Source organism: Leptosomus discolor, chromosome 1, assembly GCF_034619465.1.
Source record: "Leptosomus discolor isolate bLepDis1 chromosome 1, bLepDis1.hap2, whole genome shotgun sequence".
Classification (NCBI taxonomy): domain Eukaryota; kingdom Metazoa; phylum Chordata; class Aves; order Leptosomiformes; family Leptosomidae; genus Leptosomus; species Leptosomus discolor.
In genome coordinates this window covers 136,667,455-136,681,535 of record NC_141391.1, presented here as the reverse complement: position 1 = coordinate 136,681,535, position 14,081 = coordinate 136,667,455, and the positions used below count along the sequence as shown (strand labels likewise).

At 37.0% G+C, this 14,081-nt stretch overlaps 1 protein-coding gene across 1 annotated transcript in view; it reads left to right on the top strand.

The window, feature by feature from the left end:
- ANO2 (anoctamin 2) overlaps positions 1–14,081 on the top strand; it is a 205,092-nt gene that overhangs the window by 152,118 nt on the left and 38,893 nt on the right. The window contains exons 15-17 of the mRNA XM_086465725.1: positions 2,993–3,067; positions 8,801–9,002; positions 13,585–13,696. Coding sequence (XP_086321851.1) covers positions 2,993–3,067; positions 8,801–9,002; positions 13,585–13,696 — 389 coding nt within the window. The remainder of the gene's footprint in view (positions 1–2,992; positions 3,068–8,800; positions 9,003–13,584; positions 13,697–14,081) is intronic.

Below are 14,081 nucleotides of genomic sequence, written 5' to 3'. Positions count from 1 at the left end.
CTGCAGCCCCTGGAGAGACCATGGTGGAGCAGGCATTTCCCTGCAACCTGTGGAGAGGGTCACCATGGAGCAGATACCTACACTGCAGCCTGTGGAGGACCCCATGCCAGAGCGGGTGGGTATTTCCTGAAGGAACTGCAACACCTAGAGAGAGCTGGGCAGAAGTTGGGAGTGTGGTGAAGTGGAAGGAGATTTTAGTTTCGTTTTTCTTTCTCACCATCCAAATCTATTTTAAATTGTGATAAATTAAATTAATTTCCTCCAAGTCAAGTCTGGTTTGTCCATGATAGCAATTGGTAAGTTATCTTCCCTTTTTTACATCAACTCACAAGCTTTCTCATCTTAATTTCTTCACCCATCCTGTTGAGGAAGGAGAGTGAAAGAGTATCTGGGTGGGCATCTGGCAGCCAGTCAAGGTCAACCCACCACAAGAGAAAGGACTATTTTCACCTGTTCAGTAAGGTAAATTTTTTTTGGAGGCCATTCATTTTTAATTTAGTTATTCCTATTTTAGTTAAATTGAAATTCTAAGAATCAGTTATGCTTCTAAATCTTTATTCTAGGAACTTATTTTATTGAATTCACCAGGTACAAAGTGCTTTTGAAAAGAAGTAATTTATGTAAAACAAGTATTTAGGTGCTAAACCTAAGGCTTCCAGAACGACTGGAGATGCTAGATGCCTCTGCGTTTTTAACACACATGCCGAGATTAAAGAGGGCAATCTCTTTAATAACTGTAGTCCTTAAACTCTGCTGAAGTTAGGACCCTTAAATGGATTAATCCTAATGTCTCCTAATGCCTAAAAAGGTAGATTTAGGCACACCTTAGCTTTTGTTATTAATCTCTAAAAGTACATGTCAATCTTTGCTCAGTTTTGCTGGTTTTTCTTCTTCTTTTCTTACCTATCCAGTTGTATTTTACTAACAACAACAACAAAAACAAACACAAAACCAAAAAGAATGGTAGGGTAAACAGGGCAAATAGCTATTTCTTGTTCATAATAGACAATTGTTTCTTAAAGTATGCCCTGATCTCTCAGTTTTGTAAATTGCTGAGGTGTTATCAAGAGTCTTCCAATATGAGAATTTTTTCTTGACTTGGAAAGCCAGTAGATCATGTCAGAATCCTGGCTGATGTTTCAAAATACAATAAATGTCTTACATCACCAGAAGTACTGAACAAAAAACCTGAAAACATGAAAAAACTTAGTCACTTTGCCACACAGGATTTGGTGAGCGTGATTCATGTTATGTGAAAGTTTGATCTTGGTATTATGATTTCTTATTTTCCAAAATTTCTACTTCTAGAGGGGTTTTTGAAGTAATTTTCTTGGTCATTTTTGCCTCTTCTTGGCCCTTTTGTATAAATCACAATTTTCTCTTTCCACTTCAGTATGGTTATAAAAGATTTTATTCTTTCCTTTAAATGCTTTGGTTAGCATTAACTCATTCTGCTGATTTGCTTCTTTAGTGTTTTTCTCCTAGTGAAATTGTTAGACATGGTGTCCTTCAGGCCTTCTTGGAGTATAATCACTTAGACCTTCTTTACATCCTGTATAATTGCTGGGTGGTAAAAGCCAAAATGAAATTAAATGTATCTGTGCTTTCACAGAAATGCTTTTTAAAGTAGCCTTCCAGCTAAATGATGGACTCCATTTATGTACAGTATGGAGCATTTAAGTACTGCATGCTTCTGCTTGGGTTTGCTATGACCCAGTCCTACCAGAGTTCTCCCAAAGAAGACATGCTTAACATTCCATTTGAACAGCTGAGCTGCGAATAGGGGATGCCGATTAATACTACTTCCCACAGTGTTTGAGGCACCACCACAACGGCAATGGATGTGTAGACAGGATCATGTCTTTGGTCTAATTCCACGTCCCAGTAAACTCCATGAGAAAATTCACTGCTGCATTTCTGCACTTGGAGTACATACTGTATTCCTAGTGCTACTTTGGGAAAACCTTTTTCAAAGGCATAATTCTCCCAGATTTTATTTTTATCTAAGGACAATTGTGCCTTAGAAATTGTTTATTTGAGACCTTTGACCTGAATTCTAATCTTACTTAAATTCAGAATAACTTTAAGTTAACTCCAATGTAAGTAAAATACTAGTCCAATGGATAGCAACGGTGGTTCACAGAAATGCAAACAGCAGCTGGCTCTGTGTCCTTAGCTAATTTGATTATATAGTTTTAGTTCAATTTAAACAGAGTAATAACCTTATTATTATTTTAAGAAACCGATTTTGAAAGGAAGGAGTCATATTTCTCATACAAATCCACTTTCAAATTTCTTCTTTAGGTGTACGCGTTACTAGAGATGGAGTTAGGTTTTTGTGGGGAGTGTAAAAGCATAGTAGATGTCACTGATCACAGATGCTTTAAATTATGCAATGAAGAGAGAGATGCAGTTTGCACATGAAAAAAACAGGTTTGGCAACAGAGATCACAGAGGGGGCTTGCCTTTGTAGTTTATCTTTTATGTAGACCAAGTACCAGAATAAGGATTGGGGAGTCTTTGCAAGAACTATCTTAGGGCCCACATTTGGCTAAGGTAACCATTAGAGAAAAAAAAAAAAAAAAGTTCAATGGTTGTAAGCATTCTTTTCATAATTTCTGTTTCAAGCATTTTTTTCTGAAGTTTTACAAGAAGCAATTCAAAATAAATGGTTGAATCTTGCTTTGCCGAAATGTAAATTAAGGGCTTTCTCCTGATATCATGAAATTCAGTAAGAGCCGAACACATTTTTTCAGATATTAAAATCATAGTTACGTATGGTATTTTCTGATTTTTGCAGACATTTTCTATATGCCTTGTTTACCCTCTTACCCTCTTTTCTCTCAAGTCTACTTTAAAATGTCAGTGTCCAAAATTACAACAGGAGCAGGGGAATTGAAAATGTTTTTCAATAACAGATCTTACTAGCACTAATATTTGCTATTTTACAGTTCTGTAATGTCTGTTATTTTATCCTTGTGTGTTGTCACAGGAAGAAAAGGAGAAGCTGACATGGAGTGACCGTATGCCTGGATATGCAGCAAACTTTGGATTGATTTTATTTATGGTAATATAATCTTCATTTCTGCACATTTATTAGGTGTGATAAACTCTGCGATAAGCATCTTGAGTAGAATCCTGAATTAGTGTTCTCAAAGATGCTAAAAATCTGAAGAAAGCTAGGTTTATAACCTACAGTTTGTGAGAAATATGTGTCCTACTAGGAGGACTCGGAGACTTCAATGCCTACCTCCAGCTTTATTCTCTTTTTCCGAAGGCTGCTTACAAGAGGGCTGTTGGCTGGGTCATTTGCTGTAATGAGCAGCTCATTACTAGATGCTGTCTATCCCACAGGGTTTCTGATCCATCTCCCATTACGTGATGAAGGGAAGCCCCCTGTGTATTAGCTTGTGTGCACAATATTGCATATGCTTTGTCAGAATGACATTCAGAAGTGTTGAGCCTACTGAATAGATGACATACAGGTGAAATAAATCTGTTGCTGAGAAGTGCATGTCAAACACTTCAGGGATGGACTATATTGCAGTTGAGGAAGACCATGGTATACAATCCTCACTTGAGAACAACAATAAGGTGCGCAGGTCAGGCAACTGTAAAGTGCAGACACCACTATCCTAGTGAAATTTCCAACAGACCATAAACACATCATCAAGCTGCTAGACTTTGTAAACAGCCATAGGAAAGCCTGGCTAATAAACCTCAAATAACATTGTCAAGGATCCCACTATCCCTCTGGTTAAAGAAATTACTGAATGAAAGCATGTATTCACATCTAAAGACAGCATAAAATTGCTATGAAATATGCTGGTTTATACCACAGGAGCATCTGGCATGGTAAATTTACTTAGGGACTAAATTATTTTAAAATTACTAAGTGTATTTCTAATATGCTGGAATTTGCATATACTGCAACAGATGTCCTGTGAAGATTTAATTTCTTCTTCTGACAATCAAAACCATTTTATATTCACATTGAAGTCAAATTAATGTCTGCATTTTTATAAATACATGTGTATATATTTATGAAGATATGCATATTGTATATTGAGTGTATTTTCTGTACATATTAGGTGTGTCATTGTCCTGGTTAAACCAGGATAGTCATTCATACATATATACATAAATACTTAGAACATTTTGAGTGAGTTTATCGTCCTGAGGCCATACCAAGTATTTCCTTTTTAGACAGAGCTTCTAAGTGACATAAGTTGGGACTTTGCTGTAGAGGACAGCACACTGAGTAAGACTAAGTATATAGCCCAAATTTAGCTTTTACAAGTCCTTCTTCTGTAGACAAGGGCTCTTGACTTTAACCACTTGTTTAAAACTCCCCTAAGCATGAGCTTAAAATGCTTTCCTGAGTCATAGCCTATATATTACACTCCCTGCTCACTGTAACATCTCAGATATAGATTTTTAAAGGTAAAATGCAGAGCTCCAATTCTTCAACTTCTGTTGAAGTGACTAGTGGAACTATACTGGCTTTCACCATTTGGAGAAGTGGCCACAGCGATTTTTTTAAAAATATTTTGAGCATTAGTAAGATGTAAGCACCTACAGGAGACAACGTACAAACCATGCATGAAATTCAAGTCAACTCTTGACAAGGGAAAGCCAGCTCTGCTTTCCCATGTGGAGATTAAAATCTGCTCTTTACTGTATGTAATGTTTCTTTTTTTTCCTGCTAGATTAGTTAAACAGGAATTGGAAACACCAGACTAAAGTTTGCTGTCAGCCTGTGCAATAGAATTGCACTGAGAAAACTAAATTGGTCTCATCTACCTCCGTTATTATTATTCACACAGACTGGTTTTTTAGCTGTAAGCACTACATGAATAATAGGTGATGAAATCTTGAATTTACGTGTGCAAGTGCACATACACAGCATACAGACATAGAAGACAGACATAGATATGCACACACATATGTTGTAATTTCTGGTGCTGCAGAAGTGATTGTTGAATTCTTAATACCACCTTTTCCAGGCCCAAAGGGTCTGGTGGCACAAACCAACAGGTATTTTCCATTAAGATGTCTACATTGCTATAGAATGATGCTGCTGTGTTCTGTCCCTCCTTCCCCCAGCTTTACATGCTGTACTTTTGCTGATAATTCTTGAAGCTGCTATCGGTTTTCTTATTATAAACCCTTTTCTCTTTTTTTTTCATTTGCACTCTTCTTTTGTGTACTTCACTTTTGTGAATCCTCTTTCAAAAACAGTATTGTACTTTTTTCTTCTGTCTTTATTAAGTTAGGTATGCTGTTTGTTTCTTTAAAAGTGCGGGTTGAAAACAGTGCTGGGTTTGGTTCTCTTGAGCAATCGGTCTTGGTATTTTACACCACCAAATAATTCTCAGGATTATTTTACACATTTATGGATGCTTTAAAATCCAGTAACAGCTGTTTTGTTGTACACAAAGCCTCACTTGACTGCAGAGGATGCAGAAGATACAGCCTTGATTTGAGCAATGTCTTTTGCAGGGATTTTAGAACAGAAATTCACGTCTTATTTTGCCCAGTTAGACCACTGGTAGCAGAAGGTCTAGGCTCAGCTGAGTATATACAAGTTTGGCTTGTGTGTAATAACATTAGTAATAACATACGTCACAGTTTAGAATTGCCTCATTTAGAACATACACATTGCAGCAAAGATTTCCGAGTATGTAAAGAAAACGTTGGTAGCTGATGGAAGAGAGCAGGATGGTATGGAGCAATGCCATCACTGGAGCTTTTCTTTGGGTTCATTGCATTTGGTTCAGTCAGAGGAAGGAAAAAAACCAACTAGTGTCATGGCACAAGAGTTCAGCCTGTTCCTTCTTTTGGACGCTGTTGCCCTATTCTTACTCACATGGCGTAATACTTGACTCTAGAATATCCCCATTGGGGAGCCAAAGAACTATTTGGACATTAAATTGTTATCCTGCTTGGATGAAGGTATCAGTCTAGCCCACAGGGTTTTATAGCTTCCTTCTGAGATCTAGTATGCTTTCCTGTTTGTCTTCATTCATACCAGGCTCAGTAGGTGACCTTTTCTGCAGCCAATTTTCACATCTGTTTCTAAGCAATTCAGTCCTTGACAGACTAGTTTAGATATTCTGTGAAGAAACTGTCTGCCATAGCAGGAGATAGAACTGGCCAGATGAAAATTTGACAATGACAACAAAACCCAAAGTAAGCACCTGAATGAAAAGTGACCATTTGATCTGGAATTTGGGCAAAAGAGGTATTGTAAAGAATGGGAGAAAAGCTGTGAAGAACAGGAACATTCCCTCTCGGTGACTGTCTGGGGAGTGAGAATTGCGCTTTCAGTTACTGTGCAGTCCTACAAGCCCTCCTCAGTTTTCTCTTGCTGGATACACAGATAATGAAGACTCCTAAAGGAGTATTTTTCCATCTGTGTCTAAGCAGATGTTTAAAAACAGCTGGGCAACTAAAGAGTTTCTGAAGTCCCGGTGCTTTTGCAAAACCAGTGTCTTTGTTCATTAAACAAATAGAACATATTTTTTGGGTTACTTTGTATGTCTTGTTATGGCACTGCATGATTTGAAAAGGCCACAATAGTGCAAGCCTCTGATGGTATCTTATCCTCCAGTAATCTTCCTCATTGCTATGGATCCCTTAAATCCTTTGGTCAGTTTTAAGAGTTTGCTATTCAGCTTCCATGACCTGAAATTTCCTCTTTGTCTGTTTAGTGATGACTGTCTATGATCACTTTTCTTCCTGTACTGTTAAGTTATCATTTTTAAGTGGAAGGTTGTGATGGAGATAGGTGTCCATGGAGGCCCAGAGAGCTCATCATCTCCAGAATGATACATACAAGTTTACTTCGCTGGTTTTCCTTGTCCACCATCAAAGTAAAAATTTCAAGGAAATCCACAGGGGAAAGAAACAGAAAAAGAGTATTTGGAAGGTAATTAAGAGAAAGGAATCTGTGACTCAAACGAGGAAAAGGAAAAGAGCTTAAGGTGACTGTAGAGGTGGAAGGTAAATTAGGTTATTGCCAGGTGATGCTTTTTTTATTTTCTCTCTTTATTTGGGATATTACTCTCTACTGTAGTGCTTGCTCCTGCAGTGGACAAGTTAGGTAAAAGTTCTGATCTTTGTGTTTCTGCACCACTTCTGTCACAACAAGAGCTGAGCTGATTGTTCAACACAAATCAGATTTTTGTCTGCGTGTTTGGTAGGTAAGTCAAAAGAAAAGGACAAAAATAGGCAGAAAAAATAGAATTTTTTTATCAAAACAGTAAAAACTACAAAAGGAAAAGAAACAATATTTTATATCATTTGAAATGTTTTCATTTAGACTTTTTTCTTCAGACCAGTATTTGAATGAAAAACATTAGCATGAAGACAGAACTCATCATTCACCTAAATTTAAAATTAGTGAAACATTTCCTTACAGTAAAAGACACAATTAGATGTTTTACTAGATCTAATACTTTATTACTACTTTCTCACAAAATGTATTTATGTATTTTGTTTGATATCAAATTCATTTTGATATCAAATGAAATACGGTTTCTCCAAATCGTTATTTTTTAGTATGCTTATTATTTCTCCATTAAATCTAAATGTGCCCAGTTTTCATCTTCAACCTTTAATGTAGCTCTGATTCTTCTTCTGGTTCTTTTGCAATAGTACTTTTTCATAAGACAACCTTCCTCGGTATACATGAATTCAATAAATTGTTGCTGGGTCATTAAAATGAGCTATTAAATTTCCTTAAATATGACTTGTGAATCTGGGCCCTTAGGCCCATTGAAATAATTGCAATAGTCTAATCTTTCACATTTAGGTAGTCTCTTTCATCTGAGGATCTCAAGATGTTTTACCTAAAATAATGAATGTACATTGGAATTCTTGCCAAAGGCAAAAATGAAAAAGAAAAATGTACCGTCTCCCCCTTTTCTGCCATGGCTATGAAAATTTGCTGGGTTTTTTATTGCTAATTTATTGTTGGTTTGTTTTTCATTGTGGAGTGTTGGTGTTTGTTTTGTTTGTTTTTTTTGTTGGTTGGTTTTGGGTTTGTGGGGTGGGTTTTTTTTTTTGTTTTTTTTTGGTTTTTTTTTGAAACCAGAATAGCACAGCCCTGTGAAAAGCAAATTATTCTTCTGAGACCTTGATCTCAAGTTAGCAGGTCTGACTTTCCTCATCTCATGGGTCAAAGCCAGCCCGTAAAGCGACTCCAGGATACCAACAGATTTCTGGGACAGAAATGTAAAGTGAAGATCCTAGTAACCCTGTTTAGCTCAGTCTGAAAAGAACAATACAAGGCAAAAATTTTATTTTAAATTTTATTTCATTCGCGGCAAGAGTTGAGCAAACATAACTGGAGAATAAGATGCCACTTCTCTGTGCAGAGGTGAAGCTGAGAAAGCCAGTAAAACCTATTTACATGACTGCGCATACTCACAGGCCCTTCGGTCCAAGCCATCTAAACCTATTGCCAGGTAAAAGACCTTGCTTAGTATACCTGTATTTGAAGCCAAACTACTTGAGTTTCTTGAGTACTGCATCAATGTGTAGAGCTTTAATCAGAGAGAACATGCAGATCTTCAGGAACTGTGCCAGTTCAGAATTCTGCATCCATTTTCTTCATTATGTCCCTGTTAGAAAGTTTCGAATTCTCACGTTTTAATTTGATTACCCCGATATTATTGTTGCTCTCGGAAATAACCAGCAATGACAATTCATGGAACAAAACCAAAATATCAGTCAAAGCTTCTGTTTAAATGCTAATATCGAGCTTTAACTAATCTATCTGTGCATTTCTTTCCAGATTATGCTGACGTTTTCAGCAGTGTTTGGTGTGATTGTGTACCGAATCACAACAGCAGCAGCTTTGTCATTCAGCACAAGTGAGACAGCCAGGTCAAATGTTCGAGTGACTGTGACTGCAACTGCTGTCATCATTAACCTCGTTGTGATACTTATACTTGATGAAATTTATGGAGCTGTTGCCAAATGGCTGACAGAAATTGGTAAAACTCTCTCACCACATTCCTCATTAGTGAGTTGCATGTATTGACACGAGAGTATGCAAGGAGGTTCTAACAGGAATATTTCCTATTGAAGAGTGCCAGTGAAAATATTTAGGCCTATGGGGTAAGATGCTCAGACATGCCTCTGTGAACTAGGGGTCTAAGCCGCAACTTGCGGTGTGCCACTAATAGGACTAATTAGCCTGGCCATAATGCCATGTTAACACAGCTGTGCTGTTTCCAGGATCCCAGCTGGTATTTCTGCATTGCAGTGGCTCTGTGCCAAAATCCACTTATCTAGAGCTGGTTGAGAATTTTTGACCTGGTGTGTATGTTGGTATATATATTTACCTCTAGGAGCCTGGTTTACTGAAAGTCATTGGTTTGTTTCAAAGATGTTGCTGGCTCTGGCAAACCTACACTGGAAAATGCTTACCATGTTATTTTGCTAATGTGATTTTTACCAGGTCCTTACCACTCAGAGGATGTTTTTGCCATTATGGGGGCATGTCTGGGCTGGATATTTTTATAAAAATATCTATTTCATTTAGGGGTTGGATTTTATTTTTTCTTAATGTCGTTATTGCAAGCCTGGCAATGTATTTAAGTCTTTTAAAGGCAAGTCAGTCCTATAACTACTATAGAGTTTTAGGCTAGAGTTTATTTTGTTATATACCTTAGGCCAAAGATGTTTACTAATAGGGGTTTAAGCTGGGGTTTTTGTTTTGTTATATAAATTAGGCCAAAGATATTTGCTGATAGGGCCCTAATGCGAGATTCTCATAGCTGTCATTAAGTATTGTTTCGCACATTTTTATATATTGCTTCTAATTCTAGATGCTTCGAAGTGTAGGAACACAAAATAAGTTATTTGAAACACTGAAAATCAATCAGCAACCACAGATGCTTTTAACTGTAGCAAGTGTTCTACCTGTCAATTTTGGGCATCTCAACTTAGGCGCACAAATTAAAAATGTTTTGACAATTGGAGCCTGACTCAATCATTTGAAATTGCAGATTTGCTCCCTGTAAAACCTATAGTGATGTAAAGCTGGCTGGAACTAGCAGACTTCAGATTAAAACCTTAGGAACCCTTGAGACTCATGCTTCTCACTTTCTCAAGACACTTTCGAAGTCACGAGTGAAAACATCTATGTTAGTCTTATTTTCTGAAGAACACCATAAACTAAAGTTTTGGCATTGTCATAATAGAGTTGCAATCCTGAATTTTTGACATATAGTCCTGTGGTTTTGCCAGCAAAGATAGTCTGGGAGTTTAGATTAAATTTATAAAGTATTTGAAAGAAAAGACAAAATAATTCATTTTCACAAAATGCCACCAATTTGTTTGTTTCTGTTTGGAACGAGCTTTGGGCAGAATATATCAGGGTTACACAAATTAATTATGTTTGAGTGGTATAAGGAAGCTCAGGCTTACTGTCCAGGCCAAATTGTACTCAGATTTTCAGCTTTCATGTAACTGAGAAGCTGCTAATTCTGTGTGACCTGATCAATTCTGTTCACTGCACCTGCCCAGGTAAGAAAGGGCACAACTGTTAAGGCATGATACTGCTGTATGGAAAGAGTAGGAAGAGATGGAGGTAAAGCTTCTCCTCTCTGGCAGTTTCTAGGCAAAAGTTGGTGAGTGCAAGCCACTGACTTTGCCTCTCAAAGGAAGCACAGAAGGAAAAATCTCTCCTTTAGAAATGTGTAACACTGAATTGTAAAAGAGACAAGAGTTTCTTACTTGCTGATTATTCTCTCCCTGTACGCTTGCATTTAATTCTAATCCTGCTATTTTTATTCACCATCAGATGTTTTGTTTAAGAAGGATTCTCTCTGAGTAATCTCTAGTGCTACAAATTACACGAGTTAGAAAGTTCATTCTGGCAGCAATCTCCAGTGCTAGTTGTCAACTGTAATCAAAATGTTAAAAAAAGTTACAATTCATTCATGCTGATAAATGTTCCTTATTGTGTGAACTTCCATTTTGCTGAGCAGAGAAAAATATACTCAGTTCTCTTTTCACTCTGCAATTGATCAAAAAGCTAAGGAACACATTTGTTGGGCTGAAGGAATAGCACTTGACAGCGTAGGTTTCTATTCCAACCCCAAGCACACTTGAATCTTTGCTCAAGTGAAAAATCAAGTACATCTGTAAGCGCAAGAATAGTACCACCGGTAGCAATTGCATTCTTTGTAGGATCGGAGTAACACATCTGCCTCAATACCTGCTGAACTAGTGCTTGGGGGGAAAAAATGGAGTAGTATTGTTGTAATCAATACAGAGAGCTCGTACAAGATGCACTAGGACTCCATGCAACTCTTGTGGATCCAGCAGAGCAGGGCACTGACATCCTCTTGCCACAGATCAGACCAGCAAAAGTGTTGACTATATCCTGGTGTTCTCAGGTTGAATATGTCATATTCAATAATCAGGTTGTGTCAGACTACTTACAACTCGTTTGCTCACTTGTAACTTCACTTAGGTCAAGGAAGAACCAGTCAAATGGGGACAAAATCAAAACCTGCTTGAGTTTGTGCCTTATAAAGACAACAATTCCTTCAGTGAGCTAAGGCCTACGCCCCAGATATCTCAGCTCATTTGCTACCTGGAAAGTTTCAGCTGCCCAATTTTGGTGTAACAATTTTGGCTGCACAACCAACCATACATTACGACTTTATGTTGTTGGGGTTTTTTGGAAAGTTTTTTGTCTTGCTAATGCATCTATTCTGGCTGGATGCGTTTCTTGTGTGGCAGACTCCACTAGCTAGAGGACAAATTCTGTGCATGCCTCTATTGAAATGGTATAGTATATCTGAGTGTGGGGAGGGAGTGAAGTGCTGAGCGAGTCTCTGGAACCATATATGGTGTGCAAATTTTCATCCAGAGGCTGAGCTCATCTTTGTGGGAGTTCTCCATAAGGCAAAGGCTAGGATTTTTCTCCCTCAAATTAAAAGCTGCACCGCTGTTATTTGATATTCCTCTTGCCCTGAGCTGTTGTCCTGAGAATCTGTCCAGCATATGGGGTCATCTACAAATTGTTCTAATCCTTTGAAGGTTTAATTAAGCTTTTCTGTACATAAAGGTGAATGATGGCTTAGGGCTCACCAGATAACATATTGACCTTTTATGAAATATATTTGAAAGTATCACAAATAAAGCTGGGCAGTGGGAACATATTAGAGTTTTGCTATTACTTTAATGCTCAAATATAGACCATGCTTCTTCCTTAAGAAAAACCCTCAAAGCAATGAAAACACACCCAAACTGTGCCCCAAAACAAAACTGTAAAAGTACAGCAGTATTTTAATTAAGTTCTTAAAGCTCTGGATCTACCTTATTTCACCCTTCTGTTGTGCTGCAGAAATTAGGTCAAGAACATACCACAATAAAATTACCTGCTCTCACATTAGTTCATGGCTCAGGATGAGCATGGCAATACAAGAATTTAACCCATACAAAATCTTTAAAAGAGGATCCTACTGTCAATTTGAAAAGCCCCTGTCTTATACCTAGGTGTTCTATTGCTAGAAAATTTCCATAAAAATTGGAATTAAATCTGGGAACAAAGTAATGAATACTGAAATTGTTTAAGACACATTTTTGCAAGTTATCTAAACAAGTCTAGAAATGTAGAATATATATAGTGAATGGAGAAACATCAGCAGATGCAGACATTTGCATGGCAATTAACAATTCATTTAATGCCTTTTTCAGAAAGGTACTTAGTCTTGTATTTAGTGTTAAACAAATAGAAGAAAAGGCTTGTACACATAAAGTTAAGAAGGTTTTTAAGGTGTTTTTCCTGGATGAAAATCGTTGTACTTTGCTTTCATCATTCATGAACTGAGAATATTAATGTTTTTTTCTTTCAGTTCTGTAACTGATATGTATGTCAATATGCATATGCTTATATACATTAAAGCCATTTATACTGCCTTTTGCTTTATGCAATTGAGTATTGAGCCAATTATTTTTTCTAGTAGCTAGTAGGAGAACTATGCAAATATCTAATAATTATTTCCAGCTATCTATTACACTTAATAATATATACTTTATGTTAATAAAATATATTTAATGATATTATGTAGTTAATAATATAATAGATGTCAGAGTAAATGCTAAAATTTCAGAGATGTGGCTTGAAGCAGAGGAAGGTGATGTGGTCTGTCCAGGCCTTTCAGCAAGTCAATAAAACAGACTGGAAATGAAATGACGTATTGTCAGGTCCAGACCAGGTGTCAGGATCTGCTGGGTTTTTTGGTATCGCATAGAAAGCCGTGAGCAACTTGGAATAAGCTATCAGCGGCCTATCAGAGAAGCAAGTTCATTATGTTGTCATTGTTTATGTTTTTATCAAAGAATTTTCAGTTTCTGTCTGGAAATTTGGAAAGATTCTGGAAGTCAGGAGGCAGAGGCAGAGCTAGTGTACATGGGTACACATTAAAAGTGCAGAATTAAAACCAGTATGAGCTCAAAGTCTGCAGTTTGGTGTTGTATTTGCAGATATCAGGGATGTTTACATATTTACTGTTTGATTTCTCTGTTTTGTTTTTTATTGTTTTTTTTTTTCCCCAGAGGTACCAAAAACAGAGAAAACCTTTGAGGAGAGACTGATTTTGAAGGCATTCCTACTGAAGTTTGTGAATTCTTATGCACCGATTTTTTATGTTGCCTTTTTTAAAGGAAGGTGGGATAAATTTCCTTTACATATAGATATTTAAGTATATAGATATCTATCTGTATATATATATATATATATACATCTATATTAGTGGATCTGTGTTTAAAAATGGGCACAAAGGGCTACTTAAGTAAATCTGGGACTGTCCAGCTGTGAAAAAATATCATAAACAGGGTTGACTAAAGCTTGCTTTTGAATGGCAGGGCATGATGTTGAATACTGTCCTGTCTCTCTTCTAAGTAGAGCATTGTTCTGAAATGCAACCATTTTTGTTTTCTTACTAAAATAAAAACAATTGACACCTCAGAAAACAATTCTTTTTAGTTAAAAAAGGGTGTTGCATTTATGAGTGAATGGTATTGCTTACAGGTCTTCACTTTCCACATTTTAA